Genomic DNA, 19,232 nt, shown 5'->3' on the forward strand with positions numbered 1-19,232 from the left:
ATTTCCATAAATTTTTCAAACCTTCCATTCCGTTACTGTCATACAAAATATATGAAAAAATGGTAACGGAGTGGTAAAAAAACATTGGGACACTTTTTTTCTCCTATTAGAATTGAAAGAGCTCGCGATTCTGAGTGGAAAACACATAAAAAATTCCATATCCAAAAAAAAGTGGGGTGGACAACTTTGAAAAAAAATGGCCCATTTATTTAAGTTGAAACGATATGGAGCAGATATGCTCCTAAGCATACGAAAGGTTAATAATCCAGTAAAAGGAAATAGTAATACTTTTTAGGGCAGTTTCACCATGCTTACCTAAGAGCGTTTTCACATTATCCGATCCGATATCGGATGTTGGACCCATATCCCATATATTTACGCCGCCATTATTGATTTTCTCCTTTGAAATCCTTCCTATACTTCCGATATCGGATCGGATAACGTGAAAACTCACTAATACCTTTATATTCCCTTTTATCTTCAGAATTAAGCGGCCTACATACATATTGTGCTTTGTAAATAGAGGTAGTTTTTATAATGTTATAGTTTCCGAGTAAAATTAATACACAGAGGCAGACGAGATCATGACAAAGGTATACTTAACTATCTGTTTTTTGCCATTTTTGATACGGAATCATAAACATTAGAACTAGTACAAGCAAATCAGCAGTAAAAAGTTAGCCACAGACATGGCGCGCATTGCCCAAATCAATCCAGGCAACCTAACCCAATGACCAGACTAAATCTGCACCACGCTATCCATTAAAAACGCAAACGAATAACGAATATGAATACAAAAGCATACGGTTCAGAACGAACGCATTTCTTAAGTTGTGAAAATACAACCCTATGGGAAAAACCAGATTAACTAGACCTCTCTTAATAATCAAGTCCTGATGTAGGAAACGAGACTAGGGTACATAGCCAAATGGATGAACGCTCACGGTTATCTACGGATATCTCGGTCGCTCTTCCGTATTGGCGAGACAAAACCAGACTGTGTTTCGATTGGCGTCTAGCCTCAACGATTGTCATTCGGCCGGGCCCCGTAGCCGAATGGCATTTTTGCGACGCGAAACGCCACCGAAACGCCGCAGAAATGTAGTCTAGCTCTGTCGCGCCAACTCGCAAAAGCGATATAGCTACGAAAGAGATATATCGTGAGCGAGTCTTGAGCGTATGCATTCGGCTATTACGCATACAGAGGGTCTTAGACACTGGCCGGTTAAAACTAGGGCTGAAATGGCTGATGCGCGCGCAGCCCTTGCGTAATCGTTACGTAAGAGGGTTGCAGGGGGTACGTAAGGGGGAGGGCTAGGGCGCACCGCGAATCGATGCCGCACCGCAGTCGGGAATAGAGCTTGAAGATGGCGGACAAGACTAAGGTTACTGAACAGTATTACGCGCCGCCGCCCGACCTAGGAGGATGGGAGTCCTTCAGGATCTTCCTGTGGAACTCCGAGACGGGGCAGTTCCTCGGACGCACTGGATCGAGCTGGGGTGAGTTTTGAATTTAGAACGGTAATAGGGACAGTTTTTGTAATTTCGAATTTGGAACGCGCGCTAATGAGATCGGTAATAGGATATAGGAAAACCCGCTTAATGATAGAGACGACAAACTTGCGCCTTAAGCGGAAAATCGCGAAAATTTAGGTACTATATATAAAAGAAAGAATAATGTATATAATCAGCATACAACGCGGGAAATTGTTTAAAATGTAATCGTATCTAGTGGGTTTATTTCTATTTTATTTTCTTTTTTGTACTTGGTGGATGGAGTTATGTAACATACGTCCGTTTTAGGCGGATTTTTATTGGACTGTTCTGACCCATTTTTTGGAGTTACATAATCCTTATCTGTCTTTGTTAATATATACTTATATTTATTTGATTGATATTTAACAATTAATATAGATATAATATCGATAGCCACATATCGCTATTATTTCATAGACTATGATTGAATTCGGAATTTTGGAAACTTACTTATAAGTCTCTACAATTAATAGACAAAGGTATAAACCTTTAACACACAGATTTATCGTTAACTATCAATAAAGTTCGGCATCCGTCGGAATGTTTCGGGAAAAGTCGGAACAGCTCGGAAGGTCGCATCTAGACTATCTCTGTTAAGATCCAAAATTTTAGACCATAAACTTAAACTGTTAACAACCCAACTCAGCCATTAATTGAGACCTGCTTCATTTATTAATTAACAGGAAATTAACTATTTTCACGAGATCTTATCTCAATGTATATCATACAAGACTATATTTACCGGTAATCGAATAAGGTTGATTTTCCGCTGAAGTTGCACGACTTGTCCGTGTTTATCATTCAATTTGGATTCATTTTCCGAATGTTATAACGTTCTTTTTCAATGTAGCTCTATCGTTATATGGCATTTTGGATCTATTGGTGGTTCCCTGGGCTCTGATTGGTCAGTTACTGGCTGCGCGCGCATCGTCCTTCGCCCCATCGATCCAAGGACGTCTGGATATTTATGGATATTAATTACTTTTTTGGTCTAGGGAAGAAAGACAAAGATTACATCCTAGTTTCTCAATAATACTAAATTCAAGACAGAGTCTTTCTTACGATTGTTTAGGTACCGTACCGTCCTTCCTTCATAATGATCTTCAGGCTCATATACTACTGATGGTACCTAAGTAGTACGGGATATCTACCCAGTCCTTGATGAAGGAGAAAGAAACCAGAAATAAATCGAATCATAAGCGACCCTCCAATATTTGATTGGTAGAAAATACCTTCTAGTATTAAGCCTGCTGTTAAAACGCTGATTAAAATTTTCACGAAAACGGCACTATAAGCGTAAAATTAATATTGAGTAGGTACAGTCGAGAAAAATATTGGCTACAATTTACTAAAGTGGATCTTAAGTGCTGGTAGGGGTGCATAAAATAACGATTTCCCTCTTAGTCGGCTAGAATAATAAAATCATTATAAATGATTACTTAATTGGATTACCATTTCCACTTTACATTGATTTTCAGTAAGATGTTTAATTATTTAAAACAAAATGAATCATTTAGTAGAAAACCACAAAGTTTTAAGATCATTAATTTAAATAGTTCAAAAAATTTTGATTACGAAAACAATGCAAAAACAGAGTTTATACCACGTCGGTGGCAAACAAGCATACGGCCCGCCTGATGTAAAGCGGTCACCGTAACCTATGGACGCCTGCAACTCAAACAGTGTCACATGCGCGTTGCCACCCCATTAGAAACTTGTACATTCCCTTTTGCTGTGTTAAGTACACAGCAAAAAGGAGTGTACAAGTTCCAAGGAGAGTTAAAGAATTCCACACTTTCATACTAATAACTACTTACTCATAAATATTATAGTACTTGATGGGTAGCCGGTAGTTAATAGTACCTAATCACTATTTATGCATAATTATAATTTTGTGACTTGTTCATTATAGCTTAATGATTGCCAAAATGGTATAGAATATCACATACTTCACATAGTAATAAATACGTTATTTTAAGAGGGTAAAATAGTACATTACGATACAAGTGCGTAATAAAGGAAGTTCGAAACGAGTGGCGATAAATTAATACACGACCGAAGGGAGTGTTTTAAATCGGCACGAGTTACGGATTTCCTTTTCACACGTGTATCGTACGACGTTTTTCAGTACAAGTGGCCCTCCGAAGTTTCGACCTGACATATAATGAACCACTTCTCGCTCTAGTGCGTAAAAAAACACCATCTGTACTAAAAAGATATATTTTAGGTATCTATATTTAAGTTAATAATACCCGCGGTTTCGCTCGCGTTGGAAAGAGACAAAAAGTAGACTATAATGTCACGACAAACGCAAAAGGTCATGTTTGTGTAGAACTCTAGGAGGGCAGGGGAAGCAAAATATATTAATAAAAAAATTGTGTCACAGGGGAGCGATTTAAATATTTAAGGCGAGGGTGTTCATTGAATTTATAGCGCGGGATCCTAGTAGCAGACTGAGCATAGTGAGAGATTCTTCCGTTTTAAAATAGTGCCCTAGAACGAAAAGTGTCACTTTGGTACCCGTACCCTTCCTAGCAATGAGGAAAAAGCTACTTAGCTCCCTCCTGTAAGGGAAGAAAAGGCCCCTTTTTGCCATTGCCAAATTGTTTCTAGTAGGTGTAAATATTAAACTTTTAATATTTATACAAAATGAGTAATAACAACCAAGTAGGCCAAGTTCACACAATTAACTGTTATCAACTTATTTGTGAGTTACGGAAATGAGCGTTAAACCCTTTTGATAATATTATCTGAAATGTAAAATGCAGACTCCAGCAGGGTTAGCACATGATTGCCGCGGGAGTATGTCGCCGCGAGATAGACTACCCATCCTTATGTCATTTATACAGTTAGAAGAAGACGTGTGATCTATCTCGCGGCGACATACTCTCGCGGCCATCATGTGCAAGGCCTACAGAAATAAAAGGTTACTGTACTCGTACGAGTAGGTACCGAGATATAACATTATGTTTTGAAGAATACATCATATTTTGAAATACATAAATAACTTATACCTGAGCCGAAAGTGTAGCTATACATCACCTACTTATCATAAAATAACAGACTGAAAAAAGTGACTGAAATATACAAATAAGTGACAATTATGAATAGTGTAACTGTAAAGAAAAACTTAATTTCAACTTAATTCATAATTGTATATGTACTTATCCTCCCGTCGGAAAATGTCAAATTTTAGGCCGCTGCGCTAAACGAAGCAACCGCTTCCAAGCTCGAAGACAAGAATGGTATACACACCTTGGCCAGTAAATAAGAAAGCTTCAGATCACACGTTTTTGACCTCTGATCCGCCTCGGCCATATTATTTATATTCAATTCAATTCAATTTAAAATATCTTTATTCATGTAGGCCTAGTACAAGCTCTTATGAAGTTCATTACATATATATTATGATCTTAATCTAACCTAATTATCAGAGTTTTTTCCCCTCACTAGCTCGGAAACACGTGTTTTGTCCTTTAATACCAGCGGGTAAAAACGCATTTTATCCACTAGTGGGTAAAGTAATTTGACCTTGAATAAAATCAAATTTACTGATTTAAAATTGATAATAGTAGGTGAATCTAGTAATAAAGATGATTTACCACCTGTGGAACTACCGGAAGCAGTGATAAACGCATTTTTTGCGTTGTAGTTTCCTCGCTGTAGTGAGGGGAAAAGTTTTGAGTTACACTCGGGTGCAAATGTATTTTACTTCTCGTGTGTTAAAAAACTCGCAAGTTCAGGATTCTATTCTCGAACCACTCGCTTCGCTCGTGGTTCAACTATAAAATCCTTTCACTTGCTCGTTTTCCAATTCCACACTCGGCGTTAAAATACAACTTTGCCCCCTTGTATAACAAATAACTATTTTAATAGCTATGATGTTCTGTTTTTGCCTCGGCTAGTCTGTGCCCTGTGGTCATGAATAAGCCCATTTATAGTTGAAACAAAAAAAATGAAAAAAAGTAGATAATAAAATGTAAAAACGCATAAACCTGCAATGGCTGCAATATTCTGTGAAATTTTCTACCCGCCCCTGACTGAAACGTCATACTTCGAATCATCATCATCATCATCATCATCATCATCATCATCATCATCATCCTTGCGTTATCCCGGCATTTGCCATGACTCATGGGAGCGTGGGCTCCGCTTTGACAACTAATCCCAAGATTTGGCTTAGGCACTAGTTTTACGAAAGCGACTGCCATTTGACCTTCCAACCCGAAGGGTAACTAGGCCTTATTGGAATTAGTCCGGTTTCCTCACGATGTTTTCCTTCACCGAAAAGCGACTGGCAAATATCAAATGACATTTCGCACATTAGTTCAGAAAAACTCATTGGTACAAGCCGGGTTCGAACCCGCGACCTCCGGATCGAAAGTAGCACGCTCTTACCAGCGCTTCTTCGAATCATCATTTTTCGCAATTTTAAAAGCTCTCCAACGACCAAATCTCACACAACATCATCAAATATTTCATAGCACGTTTGGGAAAAAACTTTCAACATCACATTTCGCAACTTTAAAAGCTCTTCAACGTGCAATGTTAGCGTACCGCCCATGTCACGACGCATATGCCGCGACCTACCCCAGCAAAGCCCTCGGAAAACCGTAATTATAGTGCATGCAGGTGGGAAATGCAAGTGGGGGGAGGAGATTGGGTTTTACCCAGTTATCGATTTCATGTATTATGCAAGTTATTAAACTATGACGCGCGAAGTGGGGTGATTAAAGCTACGTCGTCGCGGCAAAATAATCAAACCTGCATAATGTATACGTATGCTTATGTTTGTTTAGTATACATTTTCGGTCGAAATTTGATATGTATAAGATTTTCCCGAATATTTATTTATATTACATTGATCGTCAAACATTTTCCAAAAGAAGACGTCATCTAATTAGAAAGTAGTTTTTTGTGCCTGGTTCTTTTATGCATAAAATAGTCAAAATACAAATTTCAGTTTTACTTTACATTTCAGGGTATTTACCTGTTCGTTTTGCCAAATGTAATGTTAGTAAGGTTGTAGCTCTATAAATATATTCTGTCAAACAAGTCTGTCAGTAAATAAGAACTAAGAAAACTATAGGTATCCTTTTCTCTAGCACCCTAAAGAAAAGGATGCGTATAGTTTTCTTTGTTCTTATTTACTGACAGACTTGGTTGACAGAGTATAGAAACAATATTAAAGCTAAACGAGGTTATTCATTTCTAGCAACATTTTCAGCATTCCTGGAATAATATGCCAAAGATATTTTTTAATGTTATTAGCACGAAGTATCCAGACAGAGTTCGATTCCCAGTCCCAGTAGGGTTGCCAACCGTACTATATAATATAGTACTGTACTATATTTTGGCCCAGCGTACTATATTCTATATGAAGCATATATAGTACGCAAAAGTACTATATTTTTGGGGTCCATGCCAGTGGCGATTTACACTAGGGTCAAACCACCAGGAGCGGCGTTTCGATAATAAAAAAAATTTCGCGCTCGCTCCGCTCGCGCTTTTATTCATGTTTAACATTCACTGTACATTTCATTACTTCGTTCTGACCTGCAAATTTTGCAGTTACGTATAAAGCCACAAGCCACCGTTGTTTGCAAACATTTGTATTTTTTCCATGATATATTAAATAACGACATTTCTTAAGGGGATTCTCTACTCCGATGAGCTTCGATTTGAATCCATTGGTATTATGAATATTACGATAGTTTCTAAAGCATATCATATTAACAGAATCGTCTTTAAACAAACTAGCATCCCATAATTAGGTGCCTGTTTCACAGCTCATTGATTCTGTGATATTTAGCATCAAAGTTGAACTATTTTAGGACCGAAACTGGTTCTTTGGTCAAAATTTTTGCATTAATTAGTTTAAAATTAAAATCGCTTTTGCATTTAATAAAAGTCTAGATTTCATTGAAGTAAAAATGTTTTTAAAACAATGTCAAATTTATAAAAAATATAAGTACTTGGTATTTTTTTTAAAATATGGGTCTTGTAAAAAAAGTAAGTAGGTAACTATTGAAAGTAAAAGAATATTAATAGGTACGTAAGTAAAACTTACATACCTGTCAATAAATTTAGAAAGTGATAGAAGACTCAATATTGCATATTTTTCGAAATACGCCATATATATTGTTGGTGTTCAATAAAACATTTGGTACATTACATACAATAAACAACTGGTTATATATTACGCTAAGTAAAACATTCGACAACATGAAAGTTTGCTTTTTTAAAAAAGGCCAAATGTTAAGTTGGTAAATGTGAGCTAGGCAAATAAAACAATAAGTTGGGAAATGAACATTCGGTGGAATAAAATTGCGCAAAACGTGAGTTGGGAAGTGATATTCGGCCATACAACTTTCAGCGATACTTAAATAAGAGAACCAATGCAACACAAAACTTGTCAAAAATCTATGAAAACCGAATGGAGCCCCTTAGAGTGGACAGAAAGAATGATCTCTACGACTTGGTTATCGATTATGTGTACCTACCGTACTATATTTTATTTCGGTGTACTATATTTTTTTGATGGAATTTTCTAAAATACTATATTTCCCTAAAAAAAAGTTGGCAACCCTAAGTCCCAGGCCTAGACCCGCATGCCGAGAGCCTAAATTAGAATACCTAACAATTTATCTTCAACAAAGTACCTGTCATTTATACGTACATATATAGGTTGCTAAAAATTTGCTTTAAATTATATTGTAGCGAATAGGCGTTCTGAGCTACAAGCTAGGGATCATCCATAAATTACGTCACACGTTAAGGGGGAGGGAGGGGGTCGACGAAGTGTGACAATGTGTGACAAGGGGGTGGGAGGGGTCCTAAATTTCGTGACGTCACATTTCAAAATCTATCATGTTACTTTATGAAACCTCATAAACATATACAAATACAGGATGTTCGGTAACCGGATGAAAAGCCAAAAGTAGGCGATAGTCTAGGCCATTTAGAACATTTTTTAGCTAGTAAATGTCTCGGACAAAAGTTTGATTAGTCGGTTTTTTAAAACTTCTCGGTGAAAACTCCAAAATTTCAGACAAAATCGATAAGCATACTCTTGTTATTGTAGATAGTTGTTTTGGTTTTATTTCGTACTGTAAGATGTCTATCGTATACCAGAAAATAAATTTGAAACATCTGTGTCTAAATAAAATCAAACTACAGCGATTTAAAAATTTAATAACATAAAAAAATGATTTGAGTAATTTGATTACTTAGGTCGAAAAAAAAAACTTAAATTTGTTTAAACCATGTCTGGCTAAAAATGTTCTAAATGATAGATCAGGATTTTCCACTTTGTATCTGGTTATAAATATAAGATACCAATTGTATTGTCGACTGATTCAGAATGTGAAATCTTGAGCGTTACGGGGGTTTCAAGGCACGTAGGTTAAATAAATGTGTAACACACACAACAACATGTGGAAAATATTAACTGCAAAACATCACACAATTTAGTTTGATTCATATTTTTAAACATTTAGAGTCAAAATCATCATTTAAACGTTTATTCTACCAGCCACAGCCAGCTGTGGACATCAAGTTAAAATTTCTATGAAATTACTTTACACTCTTATATACAATGAAACTTTGTCATTCGTTTTTGAAGTATCAAGAGAGCTTTTCCTGTTGATGGGGCGATAATTTAAGTACATATATGAAAATAATATTGATTTCTAACCGCTGTTTTCATTCAATAATTTCTACGTGTAAATTTGCAAAATATGTGACGTCACACTAGGGAGGGGGGAGTCTAACAAATGTGACCAGCTGTGACGAGGGGGGAGGGGTCAAAAATCACGATTTTTAGTGTGACGTAATTTATGGATGATCCCCTACCTACATAAGAAGGTTCACTAAAACCTGCACCTACAGTCTGCATATTATTTAAAAATGAATAAAGGTTTACTAAAATCGTTTTTTGATAATATTAATATTTTCGGAAATAATCGCTCCTAAAGGAAAAAAAGTGTGTCCCCCTCCTCTAACTTTTGAACCATATGTTTAAAAAATATGAAAAAAATCACAAAAGTAGAACGTTACAAAGACTTTCTAGGAATATTGTTTTGAACTTGATAGGTTCAGTGGTTTTTGAGAAAAATACGGAAAACTACGGAACCCTACACTGAGCGTGGCCCGACACGCCCTTGGCTGGTTTTTAATTTTTACTCTTTTTGGCCAGACTGTATTAGGCACCTACATTTTCTAAACAGTTTTAGTCATAATTTCCTCGTATAGATGTCGTTCATAGTCTTATTCTTTGATGCACATATTACCGGCCCCAGAGCGTCACTTATCGCCGCGCGACCCCGTGCCTATTACCGCGTTAATGAGCTCGAAATGTTCACACCCTTAATTAGACGACGTCGCGTCAATGTACTAATCGCTTAAAATTAAGATGCGGTGCTCGAATGATGCTTACAAGATGCGACAACGGTATGATACTATATGTCATTGTCAATATTAAAACTGACAAAAATTGACTTCTGACACTTAGTTCAGTATCATAATCAGTGTGATAGGCACTCGTGTAGTTTAGTCATATAAGACAGAAAATTTAGTAAGGTACAGCGGGACAATTGCGACTGGGACAATTTTGAATTGAACGATTTTATTTCCAGGTTGTACACTATTAACTTGAGCTCCATATGTGTCCACTGAAAATGCGTGCCATATATATTATGACCAGTAGACACTCTAATTCATAATGCAAATTATGTGAAGGTCAGGCTTAATTGTCCCAATGTACCTTAATTCTCTCCCCCCCTTCCCTCTGCCAACAAACTGTCCGGCAGTTTGGCAGAAGATTTAATGTTGTCTAAAAAGGGTTGACTTTGAGAATAAACGATTTTTTTTATATTTTTTTTTCTTATTTTCGGAAATTTGTAGATTTTAGGTATTTTAGAAACAAGCCATGCTACGCTTAGACATGGCGCTGTCAAAGTTGGGTCATGACTCATGATCGATGTGATAAATTGATCTCAAGTGGCGTTATTGAGAGTTTCCTAACGGATCGATATGACCGCATATCCACTAAACTCTTATTAGCTAGCTCCGGTGACAAGCTGTAGCTGGGCCGTTTTTTTCAAAGTTGTCCCCCCCACTTTTTTTGTAACATGGGTATTTTTTACGCGATTCGTACTCAGAATCGAGAGCTCTTTCGATCCTGATAGGAGAAAAAAAATGTCCCAAGATTTCCATACATTTTTTCGAACCTTCCATTCCGTTAAAGCCATACAAAATGTATGAAAAGTGGTAACGGAATGGGAAAAAACCTTGGGACACTTTTTTTCTCTTGGGACTTTTTTAACCTTGAGGTCGCGATTCTGAGTGGAAAACACATAAAAATTTCCAAATCTAAAAAAAAAGTGGGGGGGACAACTTTAAAAAAAAATGGCCCAGCTGCTGTAGCTTTACCAAAAGTTTGAGGCTGATATATTCCCCTAATGACTGCGGATTTTATTTTATCTCACTTGCATCAAAATTAGATTTTTTTGATATAAGTACGTAGGACTTAAATTCATACCTTATATAAATAAATAAATAACACACAGATTGACCGAGTCCCACGGTAAGCTAAAGAAGGCTTGTGTTGTGGGTACTCAGAAAACGATTATACACCGTGTTTTTTTTGTTTTCCGTTAAATTCGACACGTCGTTAGGTTCATTATCAGAAACCACCCTGTATATCACTTTAAGTAAAATTCGCAAAAAAAAATTTTTCATCATTTTCATACATAATAAATGAATTAATTAGTGTGAGAGATCCTTAAGAATAACATTCAAGTTAGTGTCAAGTGATTGACGGCACATGTCAAAACAAATAACATTAGGAATTGGTAAAGGCTGTGACACACGCGTTCAGCAATAATCATCATTTTTTTAATAACTCGATAACCGCAAGAGTTAAGACGCTAGTTTCTTATAGAAATTAATTGCATTTGATGTAATGAATCTGAAAACATCCATGACTCAGGAACAAATATATGTGCTCATCGCACAAATGCACGTACTGGGATTTGAACGCAGGACCGCGGCTTAGCAGGCAGCGTCATTACGCGCTAAGCCAGACCGGATATCCCTCGGATACCCATATCAAACCCATGTGGTTTTGTTTGTTTCCCGAAAAAAATATCAAACAGTTTAAACTTTTTGTTTTTGATATGCATTATGCACCTTGCGTGCAACTTGCGAAAAGCAGATCTAACGGGATGCCTTGGACGCATTCCATTCAAAATGGAAAGGGCCGTAGTTAGGACAAAATTGAAACGCTATTCTATTCTATAACATGTAATTTTCAATAGCACCTTAGGTACAGCAGCAAATAATAATAATTCTTCTCTTTTTGTTCCCAGCTAAAATCCTGCTCTTCTACGTGATCTTCTACGCGTGCCTGGTGGGTTTCTTCGCTGGGCTGCTGGCCGTCTTCTACCAGACCTTGGACATGAAGGTGCCCAAGTGGCAACTGGATAGCTCCATCATTGGGAGCAACCCTGGTAAGAACGTAACAAAATCTATCTTCGACGCGTGCCTGGTCGGTTCCTTTGCTGGTCTGTTGGCCGTCTTCTACCAGACCTTGGACATGAAGGTGCCCAAGTGGCAGCTGGATAGCTCCATCATCGGGAGCAACCCTGGGACGAACGTAACAAAATCTATCTTCGACGCGTGCCTGGTCGGTTCCTTTGCTGGTCTGTTGGCCGTCTTCTACCAGACCTTGGACATGAAGGAGTGGCAGCTGGATAGCTCCATCTGAGCAACCCTGGGACGAACGTAACAAAATCTATCTTCGACGCGTGCCTGGTCGGTTCCTTTGCTGGTCTGTTGGCCGTCTTCTACCAGACCTTGGACATGAAGGTGCTCAAGTGGCAGCTGGATAGCTCCATCATCGGGAGCAACCCTGGTAAGAACGTAACAAAATCTATCTTCGACGCGTGCCTGGTCGGTTCCTTTGCTGGTCTTCTGGCCTTCATCTACCAGACACATTTAGTATTTATTAAAAATAGTCTTTGCTTGTAAAGAAAAGAAACGGATAAACTCTCAGATTCTGGGCCCTCTGGATTCCAGTACTCTTATAACCGAGCCAGGCGTACGTTACTTGCTCGCGGGCGCGCGTTAAAAGTACCTACCTACCCGCTAGCAGTTGCCTCGAAGTAACAAGTAGCCGAGAGGCGCCAGGCGCCCGCCTGTGTAGTCTCGTGGCACCACAGTGGCATGTATCTACTATTCTTCTGAGTTTTACATATTAGTAAATTATTAGTATTTGTTAAATATAGGCGTAGGCATTTGTCGTTTTGCGGGCAAGTGAAGGATCTGTTACGTTAGTAACTTAATAATAATCTGTGACCGAGCTATCAAGCCCTCATCTATAGTCAGCAGATTTTCAACCATATAGGTTACTAAATCTGGCGACATCTACCATAAAATTGGTGGAGGTGGAATGGACATAAATAGAAAAAGCTTAACTGAAGTGTTTTCCCTCAGGTCTCGGGTTCCGGCCAATGCCCGACTCTGCCAACGTGGAGAGCACCCTGATCTACTACAGGGCCAACGATAAGGGCTCCGTACTCAAGTGGGCCAAGGTCATCGATGACTTCCTGCAGAGTAAGTACCAGTTCAATGTTACAGCAGCCAAATTTGTTCCAAAAGAAGTGCAAAACTCTAAAACTCTTGTTATCCAAAACAAAGAATTTCCTTATCTATTTCCTTATCTTACTTCACAAATTTTCTTAGAATTTACACATCAATTTCATTCCAAAAATATGCATAGAGGCCAAGCGTACACCAAGACAAGACTTAGTGCTCAAACTTCTTCTCAGCAATACATGGCTTCCATGGATGGTCGGATTGGACCTACTGCTTTCGTTCTGCGGTTTTCATCGAAAAATAATGTGTGCAATGGATGCTCAATTGCTCTTACGATGACCGTGGCCTATCTCCACTTCTGTTCTGTTATTTTTATGACTCCATTTATCTGGTCATCGCCATTCTGAAGTCTTGGAGTTTAGATTGACGGTAAATCTAGAAAAGAACTAATAGAGCTAGTAAAGAACATTATGGAACAAGTTTCTAATGTTCTTCTCCATGTGAATTCCAGCTTACCGCCGCAAGGGTAGCGGCAGCGGCGAGGTGCCCGGGGCTGAGAACCGCGTGCCCTGCAGCTTCAACTCGGGCCCGCTGGGCGAGAAGCAAGTCTGCGACGTACCCGTTGACGACTTCCACCCCTGCACCCCTGCCAACCAGTACAACTACGAGCTAGCCGCGCCTTGCGTGTTCTTGAAGCTTAATAAGGTACAGGATGGTTTTGACCTTAACCTTCCAGCTTACCAAGGTACCAGAAGACTTGGATGGCCAACAGTCTTATTCCACCTCTGCACTCCTGTCAACCAGTACAACTACGAGCTAGCCGCGCCTTGCGTGTTCTTGAAGCTTAATAAGGTACAGGATGGTTTTGACCTTAAACCTTCCAGCTTACCAAGGTACCAGAAGACTTGGATGGCCAACAGTCTTATTCCACCTCTGCACTCCTGTCAACCAGTACAACTTCTTCTTGAAGCTTAATAAGGTACGAGTACATGATGGTTTTGACCTCAAACCTTCTAGCTTACGTAACAAGGTGTCAGGAGAACCGAGTGGCCTGCAGCTGTCTTTCACTACTACACCCCTGCCAACCAGTAGAAGTACGAGCTAGCCGCGCCTTGTGTGTTCTTGAAGCTTAATAAGGTAAGAGATGCTCCTAATCTCAAACCTTCCAGCTTATCTATGAAGGTACCAGAAGGTGGCCTACAGTTTCAACTTGGACTCACTGGCTGAGGAGGTCTGTGACTTGGCCGTGGACAACTTCCACCCCTACACCCCTGCCGACCCGTTCAACTAAGAGCTGGCCGCGCTTTGCGTGTTCTTGAAACTCAGTAATGCGAGGAAAGATCCTAACCTCAATGTTACCAGCTTACGTACAGTCAACCAATTGGAACCCTGGGCCACTTTACAACCATGTCAAAATGACAAGCAGTAAGAGAATTCTTACAATCTGATTTATAACGCCACTGTGACATAGTTCTACAGCGGCCTACGGTTCCAACTGATGACTGTACCTACCACGGTACCAGAAGAACTGAGTTGTATTCAGACATCTTCAACCCCTGCAGTTCTGCCATTCAATTGGTTGGCAATTGCCAGCAACCTTGCGTGTTGTTGAAGCTGAATAAAGTAGTTATTAAAGTTTTGTTTTAAACCACGTCGTTAGCAAGCAGTCATACGGTCCAGTCCAGTACTTTGACCAAAAGCGGGACACTCAAATTGGATAAAAAAAAAATATTTTTAACTCATAAAAAAAATAATTATGACGACTGAATTGATGACTCAGTTCCACTTTAGCTTTTTTGTTACATACTAATCAAGGAATTCTTTTGTCTGCTACAGATTTTCAACTGGAAACCGAATCTTTACAACACGACCGAAGATCTGCCTGGAAATATGCCGGAGGATCTTAGGCAGCACATTAAATCTAACGTAAGTAGCATCCAAAATTATAAACAAGATTAATATAAAAGCCTGTGGGCCAGTTTTACGCAGCGAGCATACAACGCCACGCCCTGCGTGTTCAATATAATAATGCGTTTAGGATACTGATGGGCCTCCCTCGGTACTGCAGCGCTTCTGGGATGTTCGCGGATGCATACGGACGACTTTTACGCTATCATGCGTAAAAGAGCGGCTTCTCAGTGGTATCGATTACAGGGTCTCCTAACGGTCTCCTGAACGCATTAGTCTCCCGGATGGATAGCCCTCTCATGAGACGCTGGAACAAACTCCATGAGCAAATTAATATAATTCAATAAAATAATGTAAAATAAATTTAAGTATGTAATGTTATTTATTATTGTAGAGTTTAATTTATATTGTAATTTAATTTAATTTTGTTATTATTGAGACTAATATAGAGTAGGAATAGTTTTTAAGTTTACTAACAAATCTATGGGATTACGCCTGAATTTTTTTTTCATTTCATTTCATTTTCATTTCATTTAAAAACATGAGATCCACGGTCACTGGTCAGTATCATAGTCTCCATGCAACTGACTTTTCGAACACTCTGGATGAGATTAGCCCAGGACCGGGATAAAGTGACGTTGCACGAAGAGATGCCTATGCTCAGCAGTGGGCGATTAACGGCTGAAATGATGATGATGATGATTTTATTTAAATAAAAAAGTTAAGCTTATACATGGTAAACCATGACACAATACGAACTTCATTTAGCTTAATATCAAGGTACCTTTCGAAGGACTTTGATGTTGATGTTTCTCTGATCATTCGCATATAAACGTTTCACCACAAAATGTCAATATTACAATTAAGAGAGTTGTTATTTAGTTGAGAGTGCAAATATATCTTTATGGTCATCATTTGCTTTGCTCCCAATAGGCGAGACGAGACGACAAAAAAAAACTAATTAAGTAGTCCGTCAGTTAGAAGAATTTTGGACACATATTTTTTCTTTTTTCTCATAAACGAAAAATGACGACAATACAGTGCGTTGAAGTTTCGCGTCACGTCACACCTAGGTACAGTTTTCACTTAGAAGTGACGTCACAAGCCCCCACTCCGGAACTTTGATGCTCTATATCTTTGTATTTTTTTATTAATTAGAAAAAGTGAAAAATACGTGTTTAGTATTTTTGGACGATCTAACTGACGGACTAAACAGAATGCCATTTTTTTATGTAGTCGTCATCTCTGTTACTTGGAGTTGGCACAGCATGTCTTTTTCTTCCATATCATCCAAATATAATTATCATTATCTCGTTTCACTAATTCAATGCTGAGCTTAGCAAATAATGTGAGCAGTTCCTCAGAGCACCCGCAATTCACTTAACGCGTTCTCTCCAAAGCTGTAATATTTAAGATTCAAAGCGGGACACTGATCGATTTAATAGGGGACCTAACTTCGATGAAAAACGATAAAGAGGACTTAACATTTTCTCTTCCGCAGGCCGGCAAGAATGAAGCTAACATGGTGTGGGTATCTTGCGAGGGTGAGAACCCCGCTGACGTGGAGAACATCGGACCAATCCAGTACCTCCCCCGGCGCGGGTTCCCCGCCTACTACTACCCCTTCACTAACAAGGACGGGTACCTCAGCCCGCTGGTCGCTGTGCTCTTTGAGAAGCCAAGGAGTAAGTATTCTTGTAATCCTAAAGCGTCGGATCGGGCCAATCAGTACACCTCCTCAGCGCGGTACCTAGACTCTTATTGTAACTACCCTTTCACCAATGCATGAGGATTTATTTAAGCTCGCTGTTAGCTGGTCAATCTAGTGAGCTTTTCTGAACAAAATTGGGATCGGTTTCAATGTTGACTAATGCTGATGGCATGATTGGTGTGGTGATAGAGACAGAAATTACCTGGCTAATTGTAGTATGGTCATAAGCAGATATATTTGAGTGTGTTTAGTAAAACGTCCCCTTTTTGTCGGTTACCATTAAGGCAAGATATACTTGTATCTTTACATGAATAAACTGACAAAGTGGCTTTAATCGACAAAGTGGGACGTTTTCTCGTGCACACTCACTTATCATGTTAGAATCTTGTTGATGAACCTTTGAACAAATTCACAATTATGAATATTATGATACGACCACACAATTTGCTATTTATTTATTAGACTCTGTCTTTCAAAGCATTTTTCTTTTCCATCAGACCATCCATAACCTATGACCTTTGTAATCCACAGCGGGCGTCCTGATCAACATCGAGTGCAAGGCCTGGGCCAAGAATATCTTTTACGACCGCTATGAGCGACGCGGCTCGGTCCACTTCGAGCTGATGGTGGATCGTGGCTAAGCCCCCAGCGTCCCCGCAGCCCTGCCACCGGCGAATGAGTGTGTGACTGGTGGATTAACTGCTGTTTCACTGTCGTTCTTAACTGGGAATTTTGGTTCAAGAATTTAGAAGACTTGAGAATGACCTTCGGAGTCTTGATTATCCACTCCTAAATCAACAGTTCTGACTGATAGTCCCTGGAGGTCAATATGGTCTATGATTTTTTATTATTCTTGAAAATTTGCTCCTAATAATCAACCAGTATTTCTAAATGGGACTTGAAATGGCTTCAGAATTTGTCATCAACATAGAGAGCGTGAGGCTTTTAAACGAATCGCAATGTGTTATTTATTCCACATACATTTAAAAGTTCAACAATCTCTTGTGGAATATAAGTAGTCAAAATTTCAAGTCCCAGCAAATTTTTGGAGTGGTCATAATAGAAAAGTTAAGAACCACTGTTTTAACTCATTCACTGCTAAGTCACAGTCGTTTCTCAGCGTATAAGCTTCGTAGACTTAAAACGGCGAAAGCATTGAATGGGTTAAGATTATTTTTGGGTGAGCTTGCTGAAAACTGCCATAAGTAGTTAATCTACTTTTAATGTTAATCAGTATATTGATTGTTAAGATTGGTAGATTTTAAGCGCACTTTCGTGCCAATATAATCTTTTAAATGGTGGCAGGTATGCGTGGGTTGCCAGTGACGTTAGTTAGTGTTCGCCATTCAAGCCAGGGTGGTTGCTGGGGCCACTGGGCAACCAAGTCTGATGGTTTCAGCAGCTAGTGCTCAACATAGTAAAGCCAATGAAGCGAGATAAAGATTCAAAGCTTTAACTTTCTACATTGTTTGCAACCAACGCGTACTTAGTTTCTTTAATCATCTGAGTAGCACCGGATCAGATACTATAGAGCTTAATATGATTGACTGCAAGTGCAAGGAAGAAAACGTAAAGTGATGGACGGATTAAATAACGCGAAAGCCATCTTCAGGCTAGCAAATAAGTCCCAAGATAGCACCTCGGAGAGCACCGATGAACACTGTCCACAGTCGTTATGTCCCTAAGGATACGTCTGTATAGAAGAGAAGAATTGTAACCATCAGATTGTGTGAATTCTTTATTTCGTTTCATTGGCTTCACATCAAGTTGGTTGACGGCAAGAGGAGGGAAAAGTTTAGGTGAGAACCAAGCGCCGCTGCCCGCTGTTACTGTTAGCAATAGCCATTAGTTGGCGTTTATTTATATTCGTTTTAGAATAAGCCAGAGGGCGTTTCAGTTTGTTTGTCACGCTTCAAGTAAGATAAAGTTTTATTGATATTTATTAATATGTAAATTCTGGACGGACAGTCAATAAACACGCAATAGTTGGTTCCAATTTAGATTTTGGCTTGTTTTATTTCAATACCTGACCTTTCCTTTAAAAAAATCAAAAGTATGCTTACTAGGAATTGTGTAAGTAGTAGGAAATAAAATATTAAATAAGGTAAGGTGGGGGAAGTTTGAAGGGATCTTCTTACGGGATAAGATGGAGAGCCGTCCGTGGTGCTTCATTATAAAGAACATATTTCATCTTATCCCTCAAGAAAAGCCCTTCAATCTTTCCCCACCTTTCCTCAGCTATCCGAGCGGAACACGGCTGCTGGAGCAATCAAAACCGCTGATTTCGATGACTAGGACACGCAGCTTGGATAGGTGGCCTCACCTTCCAACCTTGGCGATTGTCCAGTTTAAACTTTAAAGTACTAAACTAAATGCTTGGTAAGTACTAAACGCGGGGAGCATTGGACTGCCAAGGTACTTAGGTACTAATACATACTTATTATAATTATGATTTGCGGGCCGATTTTTGAGTCTCACG

The 19,232-nt window shown here is 38.9% G+C and overlaps 1 protein-coding gene across 1 annotated transcript; it reads left to right on the plus strand.

Annotated features, from left to right (window-relative positions):
* The first annotated feature begins 1,348 nt into the window (after positions 1 to 1,348).
* LOC125227096 (sodium/potassium-transporting ATPase subunit beta-2) lies at positions 1,349 to 18,753 on the plus strand. The gene is made up of 7 exons (XM_048131291.1): positions 1,349 to 1,500; positions 11,907 to 12,047; positions 13,033 to 13,152; positions 13,646 to 13,839; positions 14,971 to 15,060; positions 16,544 to 16,727; positions 17,285 to 18,753. The coding sequence occupies exons 1-7, from the start codon at positions 1,368 to 1,370 to the stop codon at positions 17,392 to 17,394; spliced, it is 972 nt and encodes a 323-aa protein (XP_047987248.1). The 5' UTR covers positions 1,349 to 1,367; the 3' UTR covers positions 17,395 to 18,753.
* The last annotated feature ends 479 nt before the right edge of the window (positions 18,754 to 19,232 follow it).

Source organism: Leguminivora glycinivorella, chromosome 6, assembly GCF_023078275.1.
Source record: "Leguminivora glycinivorella isolate SPB_JAAS2020 chromosome 6, LegGlyc_1.1, whole genome shotgun sequence".
In the NCBI taxonomy this organism is placed as follows: domain Eukaryota; kingdom Metazoa; phylum Arthropoda; class Insecta; order Lepidoptera; family Tortricidae; genus Leguminivora; species Leguminivora glycinivorella.

Excerpts from the sequence above, each read along its gene's own strand:
- LOC125227096 (XM_048131291.1), top strand. The coding sequence starts at position 1,368 with ATGGCGGACAAGACTAAGGTTACTGAACAGTATTACGCGCCGCCGCCC. Across the intron at positions 1,501-11,906 it reads ACGCACTGGATCGAGCTGGG|CTAAAATCCTGCTCTTCTAC; the intron begins GTGAGTTTTGAA and ends TTTTGTTCCCAG. Across the intron at positions 16,728-17,284 it reads GCTCTTTGAGAAGCCAAGGA|CGGGCGTCCTGATCAACATC; the intron begins GTAAGTATTCTT and ends TGTAATCCACAG.